A 27,933-nucleotide genomic window follows, 5' to 3' on the forward strand; every position below is an offset into this window, starting at 1 on the left:
GGCTTTCAGATTCTGGCATGTAGAAACTTTGCATAAAAGGGGAATTAAGAAGAATAAATGCTCCATACTGTTGATTTCCTAATTCTTCTGTAATGAAGAGTGGTTCTTGGATATGACAAGAGTTAATTATTTGTATGTAGGGGTCAATCCACAAACAGGCTATATGGCCTATTTTTGTCCATGTGATTATGCATGTGAGTGCATAGCTGATTGGGGAAACATCTGAGTGAAACAAATGCAGACATTTTCATGAACTGGAAAACATGCAGAAAGGGAGAACAGAAGCAGCTCCCATTCCATCAACTTTCTTAACATACACTTAATATATCTGCATTCATTTTATATATAAATTGATTTTTTTATGAAAGAGCAGTAGTTTATTTGCTTAATATAGCTATTCAACCCCTAATTAATGCATGGTGTGGATTCAAAGGTGTAGAAACTTGAGTATCGCATACTAGCTGTGGCATTATTTTTACTCACTACTGATGCCTTCCCTCTTCCAAGTCTTCTGGCATAAGCAGAGAGCTTGTGCAAGGAAAGCTCAGGTCTCTCATACTATGGCAGGAGGCAGAAGCCAGCGGCAAGAGGACTTACACCACTTGTCTTCTCCAATGCCCAGCACAAAGAGTGAGAATAGACACTCTCCTTCTCTGAAGTTCTTTCCCCCCCAAGTTTGTACTGTGTTTTTAAGAAAGCATGAATGATGCAAGTCACTCTTGTTGCTTCTGCAAAAACCCAGCCAACATTTGTTGTGTTACTGCTGTATTCTGCCTGGTTGGCACTGACCCTTAAAAGGACTTTCTCATTGGTGGTTTCCCATTTGTGGTGAGCTGCACCCCTCAATGTTAACATTCAGGGCAGATTTAAAAACATTCTTTTTCACCCAGGCATTTGGTGGCTGAAAGAGACACCGTTCCTGGTAACTTTGAGATTATAAATTGTGAGAATGTAAAACATGTTGTTAAAAGTTTTTAGAATGCTTTTATTGCGCTGTTTCCTATTTTGCAGGTCCCTCCCACCCCCCCACGCCAGATTCCTTTGGGAGTAAGAGTGATCCAGCAGTACAACAATAGTCACCCCTCCCAATGCACATGCCAAATCACTTGACAGGGCATCATGCCTGACAATGTGGAAAATGAACACAGACACACATCCTAAAGACAGTATTCCCTTTAATAGGTAGAGGGTAGTGGAACTTTGTTTTTGGGCATCCATGGGACACTACAGAAGGTGTGGAAAGGCCTGTGAAAACAGCTATCAACAGCTTAAAAACACACGGCAACTAACCATACACGCATTCAGAGCTGTCAAGTAGAACAATATCACATGTTCTCTCCCTCCCATATGCAAGAGACAGATGGCATTGCTGAAAAGTGCATCATATTTATTCTTAGAAGACACCTCTGTGGGTTTTTTGAGAAATAAAAAAAAACGTTCAATCTTCCAAGGTGATGAGGAAACAACCAGGCACCAGAGAAAAGCATTTTGTGAATGTAACTATTCAAATTCAAACTGCAAGATTTAATTGGATATACACACATTTGATTAGAGGAAATACAACCTGGCATCAATGCAGCTGTGGGGAACACTTTTTCTTGCTTCATTTTACTTTCATGCAGTAGTTCTTCTATGGTTATCGGAAGGTCCAGGGCATCTCGCATGATCGTTAATCCCTCCAGTGTCTTTTTACCCATTGCTAAGGATTTTACATCCCAGGTATAGGTTTTTCCAAAGCGGTTGCAGATTTCTTGGAACACAATAGTATAAAGACGTTCAGTATCTGAGGAAAGAAAAAACACACAATATTAGTGGCATGATGTCAGAATGGGGCGTAATTACAAATTATGTTGCATTCTTGGAGGGAAAAGACAGCGCTCCTATTGGTGAACACATTGGCAAGAATAAAAGACAATACAATAGGGTCTTGAACTCTTGGCCATAAGAAATTCATCTTGAACATCATGTAAGCCTTTTCTGACAGGCAAAACTAATAACTTCTGACTTAAGGTCACAGCCAGGCCACCCAAATCAGGGTGCCACATAACCTTTAACCTTAAATACATGGCAACAAGATTATAAATTCACATTCACACTGCTATAGAAGGCAAACCCTCATATTTTCAAAACACACTATTGCGGGCTGCAATGCACAATTACGTGTTTGGAACATATTTGTGGAAGAAAAGGAATGCCTTAATTGGGAGGTAATCTTTATCTTGGAACTGAAGATAACAAATGAAGAAGGAAATCTGGTACTCAAGGGATGTCATTACATATTCTGTTTAAACTATAAAGTAATTTATTTTGCAAGCCTTTGAACAGGACTTTAAAAGTTCTTCAAAAGATGCCACAGTCTACATTATATTGCCAGTGGCAGTGTTACATTTACATCTGACTAGATTTCAATTACAACCCTATAACCTATAATCAAGGGGGTTTAAGAGCAAGTAAGTTCTCTTCAGGCCACACTCATGCATATAAAGTTTCAGTCCAAGGAACCAACCTTCTCCTGAATTCATTAGTTTCGAAAAAGATAAGCAAACATAGCCATTATGGTACAGTTTTATTGCGGCTCTTAAAAGCAAAGTTGTTGAGCACTTGTCCCCCAGTAAGGTTAAGGGGTCTAATTTTTTTTAATTTGAGGCCTACTACACAAAAATACAAAGGTAGGTTGACACCGCTGGTTCACGTGATGAAGATTCATTGCTATCCATTAGTCAATCATCATGGCACATTTGGCCATAGCATTCTTGACTTCTTTTTAACATTGCCTTAATGTACCAGTAAGGGTTCAATTATACCACTGCAGCTGGCAGTGGTCAGTTTCCAGTTCTTGAAATATAAAATGACATCACTGGATGCCAAAGGATCTCATTACCTTCAGCATCACCTTGAATGCTGACAATGTAGACCATTTCTTATACTTCCTTGGAGAAAAAAAGATAGTTTCCCCAAAAAGCATGTCCAACTAATCCATTAACAGTCATTCCATTTGGCTGCAGTAGAGCTGAAGACCTGCTTAGATGAAGTCTCATTTGGCTCTTCCCCTTCTCAAACTGTCTTCCTCAATGGCCATATAACTTTAACAAGTATTAGTTCCTGAATTTGCTTGTGTTCCTGTTTCCTTCCCATCTTCCCCTCACCTCTGCTGTATTATAATCCATTTATCGAAAATCTACAATAAGCAACAACAACAAACAGTGCATGAGCACCACCTGTTTACTTCATGCGAGTTTCCAACTCCCAAGTGGCTCGAAACTCAACATTTCTAGATTCTGCATTCTTATCATGAACCTGACTTTAGCTGCAGTAATTTCATGCAGTAAGCATTTGAGGTCGTTTCAGCAGGTCAGTTTGCTAGTGCCCAATGGAAGGGTGATCCATATACCTCACAGAAGCCATTACATCAGACTGTGATAGAGGAGTGAAAAGACAGAAGTGCAGGGCTACCATCAGCTCTGCTGAGAAGCTGTCATCTGGCAGCAGACATTACATCAGGCTGCAGCAGAGGGGGGAAAGAGAAGGGATGCAAGCCTCACTCTATCATCACAGCTGAAAAACCAGCAATTCTTGAATCCTCTCCCTGAACTTTTCCAACTCTTGTGATCAGAATCATGGATTCCTCAAAAGCTCACAAAGTCTCAGTCAGCACTATTCCAGTGACTAGGCTCGAAAAGGTGCCATGACTGATAGCCTGATGATGCATGCAATACACAAACAAACTCATACCCTGTTCATTTGGCACTGCATGATGCTCACAGCAAGCTTATGTGAAAAGGAACTGGCAACATAATTAAGATGTATATCCTTATTTTTAGTGTTGAAAAAGTTCTGCTTCTATCTTGGTTGCAGGGAATCACTGATCTACCAAGAGATTGAGGAGGACTCCTTTCTATTCTTATACCCTTCAATAATATACCAAAATATAGTAGAAATAATGATCACACAGAAATGAAAATAAAACCTAGATTTCATATTAAGTCTAGCAGGGCTATTCATAGAAGCAAATTTCCCATAATGGAAAAAAAATCTCCTGAATCTGGGCTTGAAAATAGATGGGCTATAATTTTGGAAATTTGTTCAGAAGCATCTTCTGCTAGATTAAAACAATTACACCAGAGACACCCAATAGGCACAATGATTAACACTAATTTCCTCAGTTGGGTTGTGTGATAAACTGTCCCCGGTGTAACAAGCATATCTGAATTCTGAATATTGTTTCAAAGTTCCTATAGCACATGCTACACATATATTGGGAGTGTAGTTTAAAACCATTAAAATGGATGGAACCTCAAAACAATTAGCAACCTTTGAATGATGAGTCAAAATTCTTCAACAATATATTAAAAGACAGGCGCAAGCTACACATATTGCAGCACTTTTTTTTATAAATCTCTTCTGAAATAAAAATAATAATGTGATTGCCAACAACTAAGGATTGCAACTAATTCAATCAAGCAATGATTTGAAATTAAGTTTTTTGATTACCACTTAACATAATTCAATGAAAGTATCTATAACTCATCCTAATGGGGAGTAGGTATTCTATTCTTTTAGGCTTTAGCTGCCGCAAACAAGTTTTTTGCCATATTATTCAAGACAGCATAAGTACTTGCTATAAATGGATGCTACTGTATGCACATTATGTTTACTGTTGGTTGGGTGTAAAAAAATGTTGTAGTTTGCTTCTTGATTAAAAATGTAATTCACTACTGCAAGAGTTCGGTTGTTCAAACAGTGTAGTATTGTCACAACTGTTGTCCCAAGAAGTCTCAAGCAGAGAATTATTATTCTTATATAGTTAATCCTTAAAATATGAAGCATAATCACACAAATTTAAAGCGTACTCACACTAATTCATTTAACAATTTTTACTGTATAAAATGGTGTTTGGCTAAGGAAATTTGTAAATTTAAGAATTTTTCAACCAGGCAGTTTTTTGAATAATCAGGTCTCTTAAAAGCCAGAATGGGGACTATTCAATACTTTTTCCTACTTGCATCTCCAGAAGGGGGTATTGGTAACGGATAGTCAAGATTCTGGTATCATGAAGGTTCAACTTTTGACTTAAACCCTTAAGCCTATCTGCACCACAGTTATCAACTGATGAGCTTATATCTGAGGGTTGGGACAAAATCCCACAAAAAATATTTATTTTCAGTAGGATAAAAAAATTCCCACCACACCCCCAACAATGACAATACTGGTTACAAAGTAACCAAAGAACAAAGTAACACATTGCAAACAAGCCATGTGCTTCAGTCCCTTAAATCCTTTATGCAGTTTGGTGAATTTTCCTCTCTCTGGTCCCAGAGAGAGATCCTAAGCTTGTTCATCATTGCAGACCTTTTCTGTTACTAGCTGCCTCTGATTTCAAGTTCTGCTATGAGATCTGCAGCTCAGGTTTTTGGGGATGAGTCATCATTGATTCTTTAGCACTGCAGGGAAGTGAACTAGATCAGCCTTGTGGTCCTTTTCCCACTCTATAATTCTATGGTTCCAATATTAAGCTGTGATTATTAGTCATTTTAAAAGATCTATAATGCCTCAGTGGTGCTTTTGATTTAGTTATCACTTTAAGGATATAGTTTAATTGTACAATGATTGCCACCCTCAAATCCTTTTAATGAAGGGTAGTGTAACAATGTTTCAAATAATAAAATGTGAAGCACATTCTACCCATGTATAACGGGCTGCTTCAAAATCATCTTACCCAGTTCCCACAAACTGCAAGCGAAAACAACCAGTTTCAGATTAATGGGAACCAATGATTCATCCACTTTCACACAGAAGTAAAAAGAGCCAAGTGAGAAAAAGGAAAGCAAGACCACAGTTTTTACAGATATATATTAACACTTAGATTCAGACGGTGGTGCTGTAAGACAAGGAGAAGAACTGCGAGAAGTCTCAAAAGCTAGGTTTACAGCGCTGATTTGCCCTAGCCCAAAGCACACTGGGGAACTACTGTAAAGCTGAATGTGCACAAGTTAAATGTGCACAGATTGCAGGCTTACTCTAGAAACCAACCAAATAGCCACTTGAACCACTGGATAACAATGCACAAAGGAGGATAGAGTGAATGGACAAAAACTCAATGTTTATCTTCATCTTGACAGAGGTTGGAGAAATACCCATATTATAACTGTTGTTGGGGAAGGCAATGGAGGGATTATATCAAGCTAAGATGAAAAAGAACTTGTGACAAAACCATATCAATACATTTCCAGACCCATCTGACATTTGTTCTTTTTATTTCTCCAAGCCTTTTAGATGAGCTTTATTTGAAGTATTTTTACCTGGCTCTTAAATATTAACAAAGAACAGCAGGAAAGTTATTTGACATTGCTGAGTTTTGTTATCCTAATGTTTTGTTTTTTAAAAAAAACGTGTTAGCCAATTGGGAAGGCTATTCCCCCAAATTTAATATATAAAATAAACGATATTCATACATTCTTAAAAGAGAGATGAAATTACTTGTAATTTTAAAAAGGGAAGATTTTAGCCAGCTAACTTACTACATGATTGGAAGCGAGCTTAAGTAAAACGTACTTTTAAAATGTGCTTGACACGTTTTAAATGGTTCGCAAACAGAAGAACAAATTATCCCGTATTACTAACATGTTGATATTCTTTTGAGTGTCAACATGTATGTATGGAAGGACAATGTGGTATACAATATATACTTGCAGAGAGTCCTTCACCCAATGCTCCTAAGAAGACTTAGCACTCAGGCATGGAATAAGAGGAGAGAAAACTAGATAATGAACGAGAAGCAAAGGGCTTCCTTTTTTCTGGGTATGTGAGTGAATAAGTGACCATTGCAATTGTTTCACATAGCCTTACATATGGTTACATTAAACACACTAGTGTTTAAGACCCTAAACAACTTAGGCCCCAAATATTTTAAATACCACTTCTTTCTGTACTGACCCCACCAGGTATTAAGAGAAGGCAGAGAAGGCCTTCTTGGTAGCTCTGCTGTTCTTAGAGGTTCAGGGTGGGTGGTGGCTCAGAAGAGGGCATTGCCGGGGGGCCCGCTAGGGGTGCATTGGAAGATGGCCGACAATACCATTTCTCCGGCTCACATGAGGTAATTAAGAGGCTGATATGGGAGTATGCAGCCTCCCTTGTTACCCCAGGGAATGGGGAAATACTGCCACGCCTGCGGTTGCCATAAATCACCCCCGAGTTCGAAAGAAGGGGGTGAGGGCACGAGGTGCACAGCACTCGTGTGGGATGGCTCTCCCAGACGCTGTCTCTGATAGCGCGCCTGGTTGCAGCAGCTCAAAATAAACAATTAGAGAGAAGCAAATGCACATATTTCGAGTGAAGAACGGGAGTTAAGACTGCTAATTGAAGTGACCTCTGTGAAGTGGAGCGACGGGCTGGATTCAACAGGAAAATACATCAAGAAGAAGATACATCAAAGGGTAGGTATGTCAGAACAGGAATGAAAGGGGGGGGACTTTTCTTTTTTTCTCTATGTGATTACCTAACAATCCCTCCCCAAGAAAGAACCATTGCACAATTGACTATAAGCCGGATGATTAAGAACGGTGTGGAAATGAATTACTAACCAAAGGCTTGGCTTGTGGAGTTCTGGAAAAGAATGAAAGGCTTTTGGAATGACGCAGTTATAAAAAGAGAGTCGCCATGTTGGCAGGCTTTGTCATAGGATTGATGATCAAGGGGGAGGAAGCTATGGCCATGTTATTGTATTGGACTCCTGGCAGAACCCCCTCAGAAGACCGAGAAGGGAGTGACAGGCCTGCGAAGATTAATGAGCAGACGGTAAGATTGTTTTTTCTATGGAAGTGATGAAATGCGTCTGCCGTCTGAATATGACTCTTGGAGAAATGGAAAAACCCACACAGGATTATAAAAATACTTGTTTTCAACTCGCTTGCGGAGACTATCAGAGGTCACAAAGAGAAAGGAAAAATATACGAAAACAACAAGAAGAGATGAGGAAAACAACAAAGAGGATTGGATAGAATTGTGAACATTATTTGGACAGAACTGTGAACATCAAAGCAGCAGCAACAAGATGATCGGATCCCTTTTGGAGCTCGAAATATGGATACCCCCAACAAAAATTTAAAATTTGGCTCTGTAATTTGGAATTAATGTGATTTGATTGGTTTGTTAATAAAAAAATATTTTTTAAAAAAGAAGAAGGGGCATTGTCTATGAAAGCTTCTAAATTGTGGAATTCCTTCCTCACACATGTGTCTGGCATCTTTACTATAGTTTTCAGCAAATGATGGAAGATATAAATCTTCATTCTGGCCTTTGACTCCCAGCATGTGCATTTTTACAAACTACGCTATTCCCGTGACTGAAATTATTTTTAGCTGTTTTAAAATACTGATTTTTAAATTGTGGTAACCTGCCCTGGAACCTGCTAGTGAAGTGCAGGTAATAAATTGAATACTACTACCAATAATCCCTGTTGGATCAAAGGTCCCATCAACTAAGTTCAAATTATGCACTACATTCCTTTGCAGAAACCAAATGAATGTTCTCGAATTATTTTGCATGTACCCACCATTTCAAGCAGGCCCCACTCTTAGTATCTGCATGCAAACATAACCTGAGGGGAACAGTACAAAAAATTACTCAATGAAATAAGAGGAAAATATTGCAGCAGGCACCTTTTTTGCTTCAAAAACAGGCATGCAGAGCTTTTACTGGCCTAACCTTAACAAGATGAGAGTCTCATAGGCCATCTATTTCCATTAATTAGGCCTCTAGGCGGCAGTTCTCAGAGAGAGATGGGAAACTGAAGCACAAAATAATTATAACAAATTCCATTAACAAAATTGTTCGGTGTGAGGGCTTTTTCCAACTGCAGCTCTAGATGATATTAGTATACTCTAAGGAACAAATGTCTACAATACAAAGAAAGAATACCTGAACATTATGGAAAAACCTTCTACTTTGTTCTCCCTACTGCTATATAAAGGATAATTTTAATCACCATTTTTGTTCAAAGCTTCTAAAGGCTTTTTTTTTCCTTTTACAATACAGACAGTTTCATGTGGTTATCCTTGATGTTGTGTCAGCAAGTCCTTTATAAACTGCTATTGTATTAAGATATTTATCACTTGGTAATAAGAAGCAAAACAACATTTTTAAGAGTACGAGGAAGCATTTAAAACAAGCTAGTTAATTCAGAAAGGTGTATTATTCTGCCATCACTGCATTTTTTTTACTATAGAAAAAGAGGGGAAAGGTTCCATTCATAGATCTGATTTAACTGGTACTTATTACAATGGGAGTCCGATTAAGGGCTCAATAGATGATAGATGGATCGCCACAATAGACAAAACCATTACACTGTACCGTTCAACAACCTTCAAAGAAAAATTTACTGGGAAGCGTAACTGATCAATAAGCTTCATTTCAGCCAGCCAGCTGAATAACCCTTATGGCTTTGCTTTACTGTAACAAACAGCTTCTGAAGTTATCTGCATTTACTAGACTGGTGGAACTCTGCTTGTCTGCTACTGTCAAGAACTAATTCTACTCTGGGCGACATTTCAAACCACCAGAATTTCTCAGTGTGTGCCGAATAAAATTTCAAAACAACTTAAGACATAACTCTGTAATTTCCTACTCCAACAACCCTCCACTGTGATAGTCCTTTGAAATTCCTGCACCTTTATACATTACAGGCAGGAAGTCCTTAAGATATATAAGGAAGGCGCCAGACGAACCTCCCTGGGGAGAGCATCCCACAATTCTACATTCCTGTACTCCTGTTACCACCTTCTGGGCCTCACATGGAGGAGACACACAAAGAAGGACCTCAGATGATGAATGCAGAGTCCTGGTTGGTTTTTATGGGGAGAGGGGGTCCTGAGCCACTTACTGCCAGTGTTTGCAAACCCCCATTGGGCAAAGCAACTGGTGACATAAGCAGGACAGATGGATGTTGCTCAGCCAAAATAGCCTTGCAGGCCAAATGGGGAGGACTGGGAGGTCCAATTAGGCATCAGGCTGGAGATTCCACACCCCTGCTCCAGAGGATACTTTTCACCAGAGTATACTTTTCACCGGAGGATACTTTTCAAGTTCAGAACATCAGATGTTTTGTTATAGGATTGGTTATGTACAGAGTAGACTTTTGGGGCTGAATTCAACTATTTAGGTGTGCTAGCAGGAACCAGTAAAATGAAGCCTCCTCCCCCCCCCCCAAGCAATCGGAGAACATGAAATGTTTGTGTTGGTGGGACAATTCAAAGTGTGTGGCACTAATTCATTCCCTTTGAAATCAATGTGGCTTATGACATACTGTATTCTTCTTTGGCGATCATTCGTAGCCAAGTAAGATTGTCTTCCATGAATATGGTCTTAACAGTGTGTTACTCACAACTAACTAAAGTCCTACTGATTTCTGTGGGTCTTTCCTAAGCATGGCTAAGCCTAAACCAAACTCATTCTGTTTCAAGAATTTATTCAAAATCCCTCCTTGCATGAGATGAAATGTACCGGTAATTGTCCACAGATAATTAGCCTATTGTCAACATGAACTTCTGCCTTCCCTTCCCACCACACAATGCAGACTGTCAGCCCAACAGTTCCAAACCCATCAAGCCAAGCCAGGTATTTGAGAAGGCTGCGGAAACAGAAGCATTATTGTTGCTTGCTGTAATGAGCCAGTGGAGAGAGCACCTTTGCCCTTTAAAGCCAGGAGAGAATATGTGCTTGGTTCTTGCAGTACTACTATGCCCCTTTCAATTTACCACATCATAAAATTAGAGCTACCCAAACAAAAAGACTGCAACAGTGACAAAAAGATGTGAACCTTTTTATCCATTCAACACAGTGGTTAAAGTCTTAAAACTGTCTCCAGGTTTACATTACAATTAGTTTTTGCTACCAAATACGTGCTTTGGAAAGCAGAAGCTTCTTACTTCTGAAAAGTTAAGAGACAGAAGCCCTAGTCTTAACTTTTCTTTCAAGGAAGTGGGATTGAGTCATATGGCCTTGTATTCCCAACCTGCACAGTTCAGGGTTGAAGGTTAGAAAAAGATATACACGTGTCACTGTTCCTAATTGTGCATTTAGTAGTATACGCAGCCTTCTCTCACTTTCAGCCTAACCTATGGAGGTTGGAAGATCCATTGAAAAACAAACAAACAACCACACAAATATCTGTTAGGTGCATTTCTAACCCACTCTTCATCCTAGGGTACCACAGTAAAATATAATAATTCAGCAAAACAATGGAACAATTAAAAATTCAATCAACCAACCAACAAATTAACATATACCATAAAACATTAATGCATTGAACATGATGATAATGAAAAGTTTAGATAAGAACTAACATTCCTCTTTAACCAGGTCTTTGGCTAATTAACATGTGATGCCCTTTTAAATGTGTTGTGGAATGAGAAATACTGTAATTGGGTTGTCTTTGTCCTTATTATGCATTTTTTTGATTTTTATATTGTAATTTTATGTTGTGAACCACCCTGAGATCTAGAGGTATAGGGCAGTATACCAATTTATTGAAGAATAATAAGAGGCAATTCACACATTTGTGACAACAGGAGTGACTGCCTGCCTCTATGATAGGTAAAATGTGGGCTAGATTATTGTTAATGTTAACTTGGCTGACTGACCAAACCCAGAGTACTCACAAATGGTTCCTCATTATTCTGAAAAAAGTGACAAGTGGGGTGCCATAGGGTTTTCCTGGGTCCAATGCTGTTCAGCATCTTTATAAATGACTTGCATGAAGGAATTGAGGGGATGCTCATTAAATTTGCAGATGACACCAAACTGGGAGGGGTAGCTAATGCTACAGAAGACAGAATCAGAATCCAAAATGACCTTAACAGATTGGAGAACTGGACACAAGCTAACAAAATGAATTTCAATACGGACAAATGTATGGTTCTGCACTTAGGCAGGAAGAACCAGATGCACAAATATAGGATGTGGGGGGCACTAGCAGTACATGTGAAAAGGATCTAGGGGTCTTGGTGGACCACAAGCTTAACATGAGTCAACAGTGTGATGCAGCAGCAAAAAAAAAAAAAAGCTAATGCTATTCTAGGTTGCATCAACAGAAGCTTAGTGTCCAGATCAAGGAAAGTAATAGTAGCACACTATTCTGCCTTAGTCAGACCACACTTGGAATACTGTGTCCAATTCTGGGCACCACAATTTAAGAAGGATGTTGACAAGCTGGAACGTGTGCAGAGGAGGGCAACCAAAATGATCAAGGGTCTCAAAACAAAGCCTTTTGAGAAGCGCTTGAAGGAGCTGGGTGTGTTTAGCCTGGAAAAGAGAGTGAGAGGAGATATGATAGCCATCTTCAAATATCTTAAGGGCTGTCACATGGAGGAGGGAGCATGCTTGTTTTCTCCTGGTGTGGAGGGTAGGACTCAAACCAATGGCTTCAAATCACAAGAAAGGAGATTCCAACTAAACATCTGTAAAAACCTTCTGACCGTAGGAGCTGTTCAGTAGTGGAATAGACTGTCATGAGAGATAGTGGACTCCACTTCCTTGGAGGTTTTTAAGCAGAGATTGGACGGCCATCTGTCATGGATGCTTTAGCTGAGATTCCTCCATTGCAGGGGTTGAACTAAATGACGCTTGGTGTCCCTTTCAACTCCAAGATTCCATGGTTCTATGATTCTATGTATTGTTTCAGAACCACGAAGCCAGGAAAAGAAAGCGTTTCTCAGGGTAGAACCACACAACTGTAACTTCTCCATACAAAGCAAATTTCTCAGGTCTGCCCTTTACAAGCTAGAAGAAATCAAAGAGATGGCTATACCTACAACTTAGGGCTGAAGTGTAAAAAGAGTGGCAATGTGGGCAAACATAGCAGGGTGGCCATTAGCAACTTTATTATTTACTTCCTGAGATATATGCATAATTGCAAGGTAGAGAACTATGGAAACATGCAATGCACTGCATTTTCTGTACAGTAAAGGGGGAAGATAATTACGATTATGGATGGAAAAGGTGTGTGTGAAAGGACTGAATAGCCCATTCTGGATCAAATTAAATGAAAATGCCTCACCTGAAAATAATTACCTATGCTGTTTAATTGCATAATTTGTAAACACCAAGAGAAAATCAAGGGCTTATTCAGTTACAAAGAACTTTGTTAAGTGCAGGGTCGATGTTTGTAGTTAGGACAAGTTAAACTTCACTGTCAGTCTTAATGCCTTTGATTGTCACGGTGAAGGTAAGCTTAAAATCACCAGAAAGAAAAAAGCAATGTGTGAAAAGTCCCTCAGAGATGTATTCAGATTAAATCAAAATGTAAAAACTACAGCAAAAAGAGAGCCCATGAGTGCATAACTGAGGAGGGTCAGATTATTTATTGATTTGGGCTTAGGTTCATTCCCTTTCATTTGCTTTAATACTACATTACAGCATTTTCTACTGTTTGATTCTTTTCACCTGCTGACTACAGTCTCTTTGCAAATCTATACTCTTCAACGGATTTCTTTAAACAAAACAAACAGGTAAGGCAATCTGTCAAATCTTCACGAAGTATAGAAATATGCCTCTTAGTTCAAAATCAAATCAGAGGAAAGCGAAACTATGATTTACAAACCCCTTAAATTGATGCAGTCATGACACTTTCAATGGCTGACACTTTATTTCAGCGGAAGCCAGGACCGCTTTGGACATTACTTGTCCCTACATATATCCCCATTGCCGCAGGGCCAACTGCTATCAGGGATTTCAAGTTGTGCTGCTGTTACTCATTAGCAACAAAGGTTTGCCTCTTCAGAACATTAAACACTGTATCCATTCCAGCAAGTCACTTGCCCAGGGTTATCAGCAAGGCAAGCAGCATGCCAGGACTATCATTCTCCGATAAATAGGTCAGCATGGACGGATGAACTGCTAACGTTTTTGATCATTTTGTTTTGTTTTTGTCAGTCGTTGCTTAAAAAGTAACTCTGAATTTTTTGCTACAAGTGCAGAAAGTCAACTAACTCCATTTCCCATGCTTATGGAAAATACCAGAACTATCTTCTGATTAGAGATGGGAAGGCTTGGGGGGAAACCGGAAAAATTGGGGGGGGGGGAATTCCGGCGTTTTTCCAGGTCTTCCCATCTCTACTTCTGATACAGAACTACCTGGTTGCTCTTCAGAAAAATAAAGGCTACATAGCATAATATGGCTGTTTTTTCAAGTAAGGGGATCCCTTGCAATTAGAGAAATAGGAACTGTTTTGAGATAGCAAATGTAGAGGAAACACGGAAGACCATTGTAATTTTGAGGAGTTAGATGACATGTCTCTTTCCCTTTTACATCCCTGGTTTAAGGTTTGCCGATTCATGATACAGTGGTACTTCGGGTTAAGTACTTAACTAGTTCCGGAGGTCCGTTCTTAACCTAAAACTGTTCTTAACCTGAAGCACCACTTTAGCTAATGGGGCCTCCTGCTGCTGCCGCGCCACCGGAGCATGATTTCTGTTCTCATCCTGAAGCAAAGTTCTTAACCCAAGGTACTATCTCTGAGTTAGCGGAGTCTGTAACCTGAAGCGTATGTAACCCGAGGTACCACTGTAGTATAATTTGTTTTTCACACACCTGTGTCAGGAGTTTCCTGGGTCCCCTGTGTTCTAAGTGCTGATTGGCTAATGGGGAGGATACCCAGGTGTAGTGAATTGAGTTGGAGACACTCAGCTGCTCCGCATTCCTCTTGAGTCACATCCCTTGTCCTGGGCTGATCATGAATGATGCCTGCTAACCAGGTGCAACTAATCAGATTAAAGTGGGTTATAAAAGCTGTAGGCCGAAGGGGCTCAGAGAGCTTCTTCACAGATGGAGGTACCAGATGCTGTGAGACTGTTGGCTGAGGTCTCTCTCACTGCTCTAGCTGGAGCTCTGGGCAGCTGAAGGGGAGACTGTGTGTGACTTCTGTCTGGTATGCTATAACTTGTGTTTTGTATGCCTGCTGCTATCTGTTAAAAGGTAAAGGTACCCCTGCCCGTACGGGCCAGTCTTGACAGACTCTAGGGTTGTGCGCCCATCTCATTCTATAGGCCGGGAACCAGCGCTGTCCGCAGACACTTCTGGGTCACGTGGCCAGCGTGACAAAGCTGCTCTGGCGAGCCAGAGCTGCACACGGAAACGCCATTTACCTTCCCGCTAGTAAGCTGTCCCTATTTATCTACTTGCACCCGGGGGTGCTTTCGAACTGCTAGGTTGGCAGGCACTGGGACTGAGCAACGGAAGCGCACCCCGCCGCGGGGATTCGAACTGCCGACTATGCGATCGGCAAGTCCTAGGCGCTGAGGTTTAACCCACAGCGCCACCCGCGTCCCTCGCTGCTATCTGTTAACCTTATGCAAATAAAGCATTACTTATTCTTCATCTACTGGTGTGCTTATTGCTCCAGATCTGGAAAGAATCCTGCCCTTGGCAGAAGAGCAAAGAGGCCTTGAAAACAAAAAATATGGCACATCACATTGGCCTGCGGATCAGAGGGTCCTCACTCCAAGATAAGGAAAAGGGACACAGTTATGTTATTCAGCCACCTGAACAGAACAATGAGGAACACAATTTATGAAGACTGCTACTTTAAAGCTTAACAAGATTAATTGCATAATAAAGAGGAATTTACACAGAAAGGTGAACTTAAACTGAATTGGTACTATTTGCTATGCTGCAGGAGAAAATTCACCTAGGAACCAAACTCCCACATAGAAACGCATACTAACTCGATACACAATAAGACTGCTATCCATTTCCTTTTTAAACAGCCTCCAGCACAAGTTCCGTAGAAGTAAGAGGCCTAATGAAATTTATTCGTTTGAGTCAAGTAGGGTAAGTGTATTGATAAAAGAAAACAGAAAATGGATAATTCAAATTAAGTATACATGCAGAAGAGAGCTATTTCTGTAAACAAGACTGCTGTAATTTTTTTCCCATTCTGGTTCTTTTTGTATTATCTATGGCAACAAAAGTGAGCTAATAACTTGAAGGCCAGGCTGAGATCTAAGCTTAACCATAGAGCACTTACACATTTCACCGAAAGACACAATAGCTCAATAAGCAAAGCAGCTCTTAATGCCCAGAATTTCTTCTCCACCCTAGGGAGTACAGAAATGTTGACTTGGTTTAAAGCTAACTCCTCTATTCTGCAATGCCCATCAGAACATGCAGAGGGCTTGGAAATAGGTATGGTCTTCTTTAACTTGAGAAGGCAAAGAACTTGGGGAGTTCCTGACGCTCATTAAAGACACATCAATTAAGAATAAGTAGCTCTAAGCAGGAAACTAGAAGAACTTGATCAGGTGCTCTATTACTCCTGCTACAATCCTTTTATCAGCTTCATTAGAGATTGGCCAACTAAGTTATACTCACTCGACCTACTAAAATCAATGGATAAGTGAGCCATGACTAACTTTGATTTTAATAAGTATATTCACAGTATGAATTAGTCAGATATTACTTGAAGCTTTTGGGGTCCTGCTGTATTCCTAAAGTAACGTGTTTGCAAAATTACCTTTCTTTTGTATTGTTCAAATATACATTAAAAGCAAATGGTCCCACCTGCCATCATCAGGGCTCCAAAAATGATTTACTATTGATGCTGCCAGAGACTGTCATTTTACAGATAGGTCTCTGCACACTGGCGGGGCATATAGCTCCATTCAAAACAATTTTCAGTCACCACTGCCAGACAGTAAAACTACTAATAAATATATAACATCTCCTCACAGTGTCTCTAATTCACACGAAATACTTTGAAGAACTTAAGTGAGTCTTTATGCTAGATTAGGGTAGCCAATGTGGTGCCCTCCAGATGTTGCTGGAGTCCAACTCCCATCATCCCAGACCATTTTTTATGCTAGTTATGGCTGACAGTAACTGGGATTCCAACATATGGAGGGCACCATGTTGTCTATCCCTGCACTAAATTGGTTTTCTCATTATTCATTCCTCAAGATTCTCTAGTTTGTATGCATGCATTAACTGGGGACAGCAGAAAACTGGTTCTGATTACTCTAGCTCTACATAGAAAGGTGTTCACAGAACCAACATTTAATGTCATGTCCTCTGCTTTTTGGCTATACGAAATTACCCTTGGAACAGCATTGTTGTGCCTTTTGTAAAACTGGCACACAAGATGTTATCCATTATATTATTCAGTGTCCACTTTACAAAGGTCCCCATGAAAAATACTTGCCAGAGTTTAGTTGCAGGAAGAACTTTGCATGTTTTTGATGTTTTGGTAGTTTTCATTATACAGTATTACGTTTTGTGCTTCTTAATTTACACTGACAGCCAGGGAATTAAGACCTAAATTTGAGACTCAACTCCAGTTTGTTTATTTTGCTTCCTATTTTGCTGAGGTTTATAGCTAAACAAATATAATTAGTACTTACTCACCACTAGACGCTTGACACTGATACCACTGACAGAACTATTCCCTCCAATTTGTCATGGGACTGAATGACAGCATGTTTCATAACATTAAAAAAATGAAATTTAGATTTCCATTCACTTAGGGATTTTGAAGAAGAGCAGTTGCTGTGCATCATTATGTTGGTCTCTGCAACCAGACACATATAGCAAGTGCTAATTTCACCATACTACTTTCTATCCAAATCTTCAATGTCAGTTTCACAGACCCATTCAAACGTCTAGATTAGCCAGAGACTCCATAAACCCCAAGTGCTATACAAAAATATGTTGCCGCAAGCTTTGGAAAGCTCCAGCACTTACTTGGGATTCCATTTTATCCAGCCAGCCCACAAAGTAAAAGTGAACATACAGATATGCTGTTAAATTTAATTGTAGTACACCCTAACAATTTTTTCCTCGGTTGGGGGCTGCTCTTGTAAATGTAACTTACCACCTATGCTACAAGTATTTACTAAGAATCGAAATGTTTGCCTTTCTTCTTCCGCCCCTTCTCCCTTGCCCACACATACATAAAGATCAGCTTCTCTTCTTTAAAATTATTCAGCAGTACATCAAAATTTTAATTCAGTTATTCCTACTCCCCTGGCGTTGTGCTACACAGCAAAGTGTGCTCTGCTTTTAAGCTGCCTAGCTAAATCTTGTTGCATATGCATTATAGAAATTAGACTTTGAACAGAATTTTAAAACAGCATATTAGAATTCAGATAGACTTGTTCTGCAATTATAGAACTATTCAGGTTTCCACTTGTAATAAAAACACTAATAATCTTACAAAAAGTGGGAAGCTGATGTAGTATGTTTTCTTAGCTCTAAAAGTTTAAGGATTTTTAATCATTTAATCCAGTGTTCCTTCTTATTGATTATAATGAGAAGGTTGCAATCCGATATCTTAGAGGTAGTGTGCCTCATCTAAGGGAGGGAGGGAGAAAGAGAGAGATTTGACTTTTCCTGATTTGAATGTGGTCGCAACATTTTTCTCCTGTATCCAAAGAATAAGAAATGTAATCTTTTTCCAGGATGTTCAGGAAGAAAACCCTATAATGAAAAGAAGTCCGTGTAAACACAGAGCAGCACCAAGTCTGGAAAACAAGTCCAAAAGTATGGAAAGATTAGAAATCAGTTTGAATGAAAAAGAGAGATGCTAGCTTAAATACAGAGAGCAACCAAATGCCAAACAGTTATGGAACCCTAGCAGACTGAGCTTGAAGAAAAGGGGAAGGGAGGCAAACACTGGCTACTGAGAAGATGGAAAACATGGACTTTTCAATCAGCATCATAGTTGAGAAGCACTGGGTCTGTATAAATTCAGTAAGAAAGATTAAGTGATATTAGGAAATTAAATAACTAATTTATCCAAACTGCACTCCCACAACCACAAGGGAAACATCCATGAAAAGCATATCTCATTCTCTGACAATATAGCACTCTCTTCAACATTGGATTTAAACAAAGGGGTTGTTGTTTTTAACCATTGCACATATTGTTTAATTAATGTATGCAAATATTTTCGTTAAATGTACATTCTTTATTGAAGAATATGCTGCAACAAGATTCACTAGAAACCAGCTCTCTATAACATCCGAACAACTGGATAAAACAAGTTTTCACAACACTGGCAGAGTCCAGGATGAGCCGCATTTTGCAGAAACATCAAATCCTTATCTTACCTACTTACAAATAGATACTTGGTTGAAGTTGTCAAAGAGCTCAAAACAGAGGCTGAAATAATCCATATGTTATTTAGTACCTGCTTAGATATATATTCAAGTCATCATCACAGCATCCCATTGTGTCTGTGTATTTGGAATCATGTGGTACATTCTAACCCCAGTTATGAACACTCTCATTTCTCCATCATAAATATTGGTTTAATTATGTTTATAATGTATTTTTGGTACATAAAAATGGAAAAACTAGTACAGTAAATCAGTTCCTCAAATATAGAACCCCCCAAACAGAAGGAAGAAAGAACACTATTTCAACCTAACCTATGTGTTAATTCAGGCTTCCTCAACCTCGGCCCTCCAGATGTTTTTGGCCTACAACTCCCATGATTCCTAGCTAGCAGGACCAGTGGTCAGGGATGATGGGAATTGTAATCTCAAAACATCTGGAGGGCTGAGGTTGAGGAAGCCTGTGTTAATTCATACATTGAACGAGTAGGAAAGTGTCAAGGTTTATTGTGGCTCAGTGTGTTTGGGAAGTTATGGAGGAAACCAATATGAATAATGTTCATTGTTTGGGATTCAGGATTGGCATAGACATGGTTTCTATGTGGATTTTTAAGAAGGCTGGTTCAGAACCATTTAGGCATAAATAACCGGACACTGTTGGGTCTTGAGTTGAGTTTCAAGGTCCTGAGCAGATTTCTGAAAACGTTGGTACAAGGTATACTAGAAGCATCTTTTCAGGCTACTCCTGAATAGGAGAAGTAACTGGAATACAATTCCATGGTGGACAGATTAATGCAGTAAGGAGCACAAAGCAGCCTTCTAAAAGGTCAGGCATATGTTGGAGGGGAAGTTTTAATGGAATACCAATGACAAACAGCTATAGTTAAAAGTGTTCTCAAGAAGGCTAAACAATATAGCTGGAGGCAAGTTTGTGGAAACCTCTTTATAGATACACCAATTGTGTTGCTTTACAGGCAGATAAGGAAACTGAATGTTATCCAGTATTTTAGCTTTGATTACTGAGGATAAGAAACTGCATATAGCGAATGTAGAGAAAACTGAGGTGCTGGTGGCTGCTAGAATGCACAAATGTCTGCATACACACTCAATAGGAATGTGTTCATAGCAAGATGGATAAAGTGACAAAGAGGAAATTAAACTGAAGATTTAAGTAAGTTAGGAGAAATTGGGAGGGTTGTGGGATTCTAATTTTATCAGCGCAAAACTGTGGGTATGGTGTTTTCTAGGGAGATTACATTCTAGGGAGATTACATTGAATCTTTTTTGGAAAACAGATACATATAGTCTCAAGTTACAATTTTCTAAGTCTCATATATATACACATACACACACAAACACACACACACTTGGAAGCAGCGTATTTTGTATACAATAAATAGATGTAAAGTGTTACCAAATCCAATGAAAGAGCTTTTTAGGTAGTACATGATGGTGGATAGGAAAACACTATTGATGTTCTAGTGTGCATTTATTATATCTATTAAGAGGTACTGCTGTCAGGCACATGTATCTGCCTCAGGGTCCTTATTGTGGAAACTTAATGCTATTCATACAAAGACTGTGGTATAAGGTGTGATATAATGTGGTGCAAATTCAGAATGCTCTTTAAATGCCTGGTTGTTTGCTTTATGTGTGGGAATGGGTGCTTTTGATCTGGGTTGTGAGTTGAGAGGTAAAAAGTCATTGTAGACCAATAGGGTCCAAGAATAACCATAAAGAATATTTTTTTCCTGGTGGGATGAATGGTGATTAACATATACAGAAGGGTCCTGGAAGCCATGGCATGCACAGGTGAGTATAGCTTTTCTATGTCCCAATGTTTAGGATTCAACTATCCAATTGAGTTTCAATAGCAATGGTGAGCGTGGTGGTTATGAAATATAATTTGTAACTTTTGGGGGGGTGGGGGAGATTCTGAAACACAATATTACCTTTCAAAGAAAAAGTTGGCTTTTAGTAACCTAAGGATGTGAGACCCAGTAGGGCACTGGGCTTAAGTCACACCTTGTCTTGGTTGTTGGCGATTGAGAATAGGAGTATGGGATGCAAGTGCAATCTGGGAAAGGAAATATGGTTGCCGAATTCAGAATTACAGTTAATGGGTCTTTGAGTCTGTTAAACTTCTGTTAAATTCTAACTCATGTAGCATTTGCTAGTAATGAGATAGCAGATCAGACAGCCAAGGACACTTTGGAGTATAAAAACTTGACACTGTGTTGCCTTTGTCCTCTCTGAAAGTAAAATGTTGGGTCAAGCGGATGAGTGATGATCAAAAATTATGGAAAGCAGATCTCACAAGTGAGAGGTAATTTTCTTTGGGGAGATTTCTGGATATTTAACCAGCAGCAAAAGATGAAACAAGTGGGCCTGTTTAGGATTTTGGCATGGCACTGTACGTTTTTGGAGTAATTTATTCAATGTCAGATAGATTGACACTTTTCTTGTGACATCTGTGAGTTGGAAGGAACAGTTGACCATGTGATATGGGATTGCTTGAGATACAGGGGATAAGGTGCAGGGGATTGAGGTCGGAGCGAAACAATATAAACTTAAAGCTTTTGCAGATGACCTAGTTTTGACATTGCAGGAGCCAGAATCTAGTACAAAAAGAGTATTACAACTGATACATGATTTTGGACAGGTCGCAGGATTTAAGCTAAATAAACAAAAAACGAAGGTGTTAGGGAAAAATATGACAGATACAGAGTCAGAACGGTTTCAGAGAGAAACAGAATTATCATTGGTGAAAAAGGTAAAGTACCTAGGGGTTAATATAACAGCCAAAAATCTGAGTCTATTTAAGGATAATTATGAAAAATGTTGGTCTGAAATTAAGAGAGACTTGGAAAGTTGGGCAAAACTGAAGCTTTCTTTGTTAGGCCGAATTGCTGCCATTAAGATGAATGTGCTGCCAAAGATGTTGTTCTTGTTCCAAACATTGCAAATTGTGGACAAAACGGAGTGTTTCCGGAGGTGGCAGAGAGATATTTCCAAATTTGTCTGGCAGGGCAAAAAGCCCAGAATCAAGTTTAAGATATTAACAGATGCAAAGGAAAGAGGGGGCTTTGCCCTGCCAGACTTAAGGCTGTACTATGAAGCCGCAGCTTTCTGCTGGCTAAAAGATTGGCTACCTCTCGAAGACACTGATGTGTTAGATCTGGAAGGTTATAACAATGCTTTTGGTTGGCATGCATATTTGTGGTATGACAAAGCTAAGATTAACAAGGCCTTTAAGAACCATATTGTCAGAAAAGCAGTGTTTAATGTCTGGACAAAATACAAAGACTTATTGGAAAATAAAACTCCAAGGTGGCTTTCACCTTTGGAAGCTAAGGCCTGGAAAAGACCCAATATGGAAGCCTACTGGCCAAAATATTGGGAACTGTTAGAAAAAGACGGAGATAATTGGAAATTGCAGAGTATGGAGAAAATGAAGGATAAAGTGCGAGACTGGTTACACTAGACTAAAGACTAAGGTACTTTCAAGAATGTATAATTTGCTGTTGAAATGGAATACACAAGACGAAATGGTTAAGTCGGCTATGATAAAATGGGCACAGGACATTGGGCATAACATTATGTTTGAGGACTGGGAAAGGTTGTGGACCACTGGGTTGAATTTTACTGCATGTAATGCTTTGAAAGAAAATGTAATGAAAATGATATACAGATGGTACATGACCCCAGTTAAACTTGCCAAAATATACCATTCGTCTGATAATAAATGCTGGAAATGTAAAGAAAATGAAGGAACATTCTTCCACCTCTGGTGGACTTGCCCCAAAGTGAAGGCCTTCTGGGAAATGATATATAACGAGCTGAAAAAGGTATTTAAGTATACCTTTACTAAGAAACCAGAGGCCTTTCTTCTGGGCATTGTCGACCAGAAGGTGTTAAAGAAAGATAGAACATTTTTCATGTATGCAACAACAGCAGCAAGGATACTACTCGCTAAGAACTGGAAAACTCAAGATCTACCCACACTGGAAGAATGGCAGATGCAACTGATGGACTATATGCAACTGGCGGAGATGACTGGCAGAATCCGAGACCTGGGAGAAGAAAGGATTGAAGAAGATTGGAAGAAATTCAAGATTTACTTGCAGAAATATTGTGATTTAGTGGAATGTTAAGAAGGATGCTTGGTTATAAATAATTGGCCATCACTAAAATAGATCAAGAATTGATGATAAGAGAGATTAAGAGAAACAAATTTGCAGGAGAATTATTTTATTGTATTTAAGTAAGTGGTTATAGATTTGGAAATAAGATGATAATTTGCTTGACAAAAATTTATTAATGATGTAAATGGGAGCGGGAGACGTGAGGAAGTTCAAGGATATTATGAAATTTTGTTAAAACAAAGCAATAATGTTTATTATCATTGTATTCTTTTTTCTAAAAACTCTAATAAATATTTATAAATAAATAAAAAGAGATACAGGGGATAAGAAGAAGCCTATCCCCTGGAAGCTGAATGGCTTGGGCATTATACATTTATCTTTAAGACTTTTGCAGGGGAGGGGGCAATATTTGAGGTCCAATGCTGCCAATTTTGTGGACATTCTTAGGTGATACAGTACTATACTTTTTCAACAACTGTAACTGAGTATTATTATATTATAGCAAAAGTCTGGCAATAACAGACACTCTCCTTTTTGCTATTAAAATCTGAGGAGGAGAGGGAGATTTCAAGTTGTTTGTTTGCTTCTACTGTCTTAAGTTTTGCACCCACCTTGTGTTTGTATCTCTGGCAATGAAGATGACATATAATTTGGAACCTGGAAGGATTTTTTTAAAAAAAAATCAACCAGCTAATTAGCACTGGACACATCACATTTTTCACCTTTCCCAGGGCCAAGGAGGACTCAGTTGCACTTGGTTGCCTAATAATTCATCACAACTTGGCAGATGTGCTGGTGGTGGATGAAGAGCGAGGGAGCTGATTAAAAGGCAGGAAATATCACTTGTGGCATATAGAAGAAGTTAGGACAGCTAGCTGACCTGTTGTTGCTTTGATAGTGGGGAAAATGTCAAACAGGTAGCATTGCTGGGTGGCTGTCATATCCTCACAGAATGTTAGCAGACTTGTCAGCAGGAGCAGCTCATCTCTGTGCCAGCCCCTGGAGGCCATTTTTGGTGGGACAGCCAGGCCACAGGGGCAAGAGCTCCATCAATGGCCTAAATTGTTTGGGCAAATCTTGTGTAATTAATATCTTGCCTATTTAATTCAATTAATAAAACTGTTTCCCATTACAATCCAATTAATTTATGTGTGTCTTTCAATGGTACTCACAAATCACTAGTAATTATACACCCAACATGGGTTTACCCAAGGCTTTTTATTTGGACTAGAGGAGATATCCTCAAGCACAAAACAAACATACATTGTAGCATGTACAAAAGGGAAAACCGGCTCCAAATGCAGCTGGTCTTTCAAAGGACAGCAAGAATTAGCCCTATAATTTACCACTTTAGAGAACTTTAAGCCATATCTGTAAACCATGTGCTGCAGCCCTCAAACCAGATGCAATGTGTAAAAATCTTGTAGTAATTATGAATAATCAAGTACAATAAATATTCCTTTGTTGCAATACTGCTGCTACCCCACTTAAGTTAGAGCGGGTCAATAAATTACCTAAATAACAGGTTAATACCATACTGACAAGTATCGGGCATACAAAATTTCTATCTTCCGCAAACAGCTTTGCTAATATTTCCATGTTAAGTATTTATGGGGAGAAACTTGTTTTCAGTGTATTCTATGGGCACAACATACTTACTACAGGAGTCCCATCCAGCAAACAATTACACTAATATTCTATTCCCAATGTGAACCAATGCCTTGGTTAGCGTTGCAATCCTGAAGGCCATTTAATCGCAACTGCAAATTTTTCAAGCAAGTGCTCTCATTGTGATCAATACCAAACAAATGCAAGACTATCATTCTGTTTACAACTCTATAATCAAATAATAGGAAACAAGCTGCCATTGCTGCCTACTTCACAACCTTATGTGAACAAGTGAATACAGTATAGGATTACAGTATCCCTTTAGAATTGCAATCCTAGACACGTAATTGCTATCAAAAGTCCTGTTCATTTCAGCAGAACTAAAACTACTATATTCAAAGTCACCTCCGCTAGACTCATTTATTTATTATTTTATTTCATAAAATTTAGATGCTGCTAGATTGTTAAAAAAAATCAAAAGAGTTTACAAAAGGAATAAAATTATCAATAAAAAGAGTTAAAAACATTCAAAAGAAAATAAAAGCAACAATAAGCTAAAAACAAATTAAAACACTGGTCAACAATCTACATTTATGGCCTATATAAACAATAGATGGGACGGGGGTGGCGCTGTGGGTAAAACCTCAGCACCTAGGGCTTGCCGATCGCATGGTTGGCGGTTCGAATCCCCGCGGCGGGGTGAGCTCCCGTCTTTCGGTCCCAGCTCCTGCCCACCTAGCAGTTCGAAAGCACTCCTAAGCGCAATTAGATAAATAGGGACCGCTTTCTAGCGGGAAGGTAAACGGCGTTTCCGTGTGTTGCGCTGGTGCTGGATCGCAAGAGCAGCTTCATCATGCTAGCCACATGACCAGGAAGTGTCTCCGGACAGCGCTGGCTCTCGTCCTCTTAAGTGAGATGGGCGCACAACCCTAGAGTCGGACACGACTGGCCCGTACGGGCAGGGGTACCTTTACTTTACCTTTATATAAACAATAATGTTTTAGCAGGTGCCGAAGAGAGTATAGTGAAGGCAGCTGTCAATAGGAAGTGAGTTCCAAAGTGTGAGAGCTGACACACTAAAAGGCCGATTTCTTATAAATGCAGAACAAGTATTATGTGACACCTTTCGGGATCCAGTTTATCATGCATTTATTAATTTGTCAACTCTTGCGTTAAATCAGCTCTTTGTTGAGCCTCCATTCTGAAGGTCTGCAGGGAGGTGAGAGGGCACTGCTTCATGAATCATTGTTACCCGGTGCTACCTCCCCACTCACCCTGTCACCTTTCTTTGCTATAAAAAGATCGATCTGGAGAGGGAGGCGAGGAGCAGGAAAGAGAGAGCAGCTCCCTTTCATTCCAGTTCAATCGTGCAAGCTGCTTTTGTGGATACGTGACCGAATCCCATCCAAAAAAACAAAAACCATGCAAGAAGCACCCCAAGTGACCAAACCGGGTTATCGCGATCCCCGCACCGTTCTCCAAAACCTGCCCTTCCTTTGATTTCCTGTTTGCGGAAGTCACGCTCTAGATAGGCGCGCGCACAAGACGCATTTGCACAGCCCGTAAATAAATGCAGCGGGACGACGACAGCCTGGGCAAATGCATTAAAATTCCTGGACTTGGGCGGGGGGGGGGGGAGTGAGCATGTCCACACACTACTCATCTGCATTTTCAGACCAGCGCCTAAGAAATGGGAAGTGGGTGCGGGGTGGGGAACTGAAGCACCACATGAGGAGGGATATCGCCGCCCTGCTTTGCACTTTTGCTCCGTGACCCCGCCGCCGAGGGCAGCCCGAAAGCCACGCGCCCGAGCTCTCCACAAGCCCCGCGGCGGCGGCGAGAGGAAGCGCGCACTGCTTAAGTCCCAGTTACTATTACTATTCCCGGCAGCAAGAGTGGAGGGGGAAAGGGAGCGGAGGGCGGCGCGCTACACACCCAGGAGGAGACCGTCCATGTCAAAGATGAGGTGAGTGACGGGCTGAGGCGACGTCGGAGGAGGAGGGCAAGCGGGCGAGGCCATAGCGCTGCAACAGCGACCCCCGCCAACAGCAGAGCGATAAAAGACAGCGCCAGGCTCGCGGAGGGAGGGAGAGAGGGAAAGGGGGCGGAGCGCTGCGGCGAGGAGATGGGCGGCCGGAGAGGCTCTGAAGTGCGCGTGCGCCTCTGGCGGTTCCACTTGCATCGAGCAGATTGTGGGGAGGGAGCGGGGGACAAGGGAACGCCGAGCGGTGGTTTGCTGCCTTGCTGCGCATGCGTGCCTGTGCTGCCCGGCGGCTCGGCTTTTTCCGAGACGAGGAGCTTAAGCGTCGCGGTGGCAATTTCAAGATGGGGGGGGAACTGGAAGGGCGTCCGGTTTCGCTGCGCGCGTGCGCACAGGATGGGGACCATTAGCATTTCGGCGGCCGCTGCTGCAAACGCGCCTTTGGGAGGCGAGGCTGCGGGGGAGGGGGATAGATAAATAAATGAATAAATGCTGCACTGGAGGAGGAGGAAGGGGGGGCTTCGCCATCGACACACAATGCACAAATGCACAATGCACGCCTCAAATGGAGTTGCGTCGTATAAACCAGAAGCACCCCAAAGAGACATAACAGGTCGACGCTAGGGCATGGATACAGGGAAGTAGTAAGCGGCAGCGTGTTCCAAAAGTTGTATTATGCAAAAGGTGAGAGCCGCGGCTGCTTAAGTGTGGGCAGGTGGAGCTCTCTAACCAGGAGTGCTAATGTGGTTTGAACTATGTGCTTTCTTATACATGTCAGTTTAGCAGTAAACCCAGGTCAGCAAGCTTAAGGTTTCAATTTTGCATATCAGAAATTAACGATAAAAGACTTCCAAGGTTGCAGTCCTAAATACACTTCTCAGGAACTGAGTTGAACACAGGCATGTGTCCTTAGGAGCAAACACGCAGTCTGCTCAAAAATAAAGTTGCCTAATTTCTCACACACAGCCAGCAGCTCCCCACCTCCCACCCCTTCATTTCATTATCTCACTATTGTCTGAATCCCATCTTTGCCCCCGAGTAACTCAAGGCATCTATAAAGGGGTGTTTCATTTATCCACACAACAGCTAAATACTGAG

At 40.4% G+C, this 27,933-nt stretch overlaps 1 protein-coding gene across 1 annotated transcript in view; it reads right to left on the minus strand.

The window, feature by feature from the left end:
• Window positions 1-26,953, minus strand: part of PUDP (pseudouridine 5'-phosphatase) — a 62,557-nt gene extending 35,604 nt beyond the window's left edge. The window contains exons 1-2 of the mRNA XM_081907728.1: window positions 26,790-26,953; window positions 1,565-1,783 (exon numbers count right to left, since the gene is read on the minus strand). Of these exons, the coding sequence (XP_081763854.1) occupies window positions 1,565-1,783; window positions 26,790-26,874 (304 nt within the window). The 5' untranslated portion in view covers window positions 26,875-26,953. The remainder of the gene's footprint in view (window positions 1-1,564; window positions 1,784-26,789) is intronic.
• Between the last annotated feature and the right edge of the window lie 980 nt (window positions 26,954-27,933).

The sequence above is a fragment of the Podarcis melisellensis genome, assembly GCF_964234715.1.
Source record: "Podarcis melisellensis genome assembly, chromosome: 4".
Taxonomy (NCBI): domain Eukaryota; kingdom Metazoa; phylum Chordata; class Lepidosauria; order Squamata; family Lacertidae; genus Podarcis; species Podarcis melisellensis.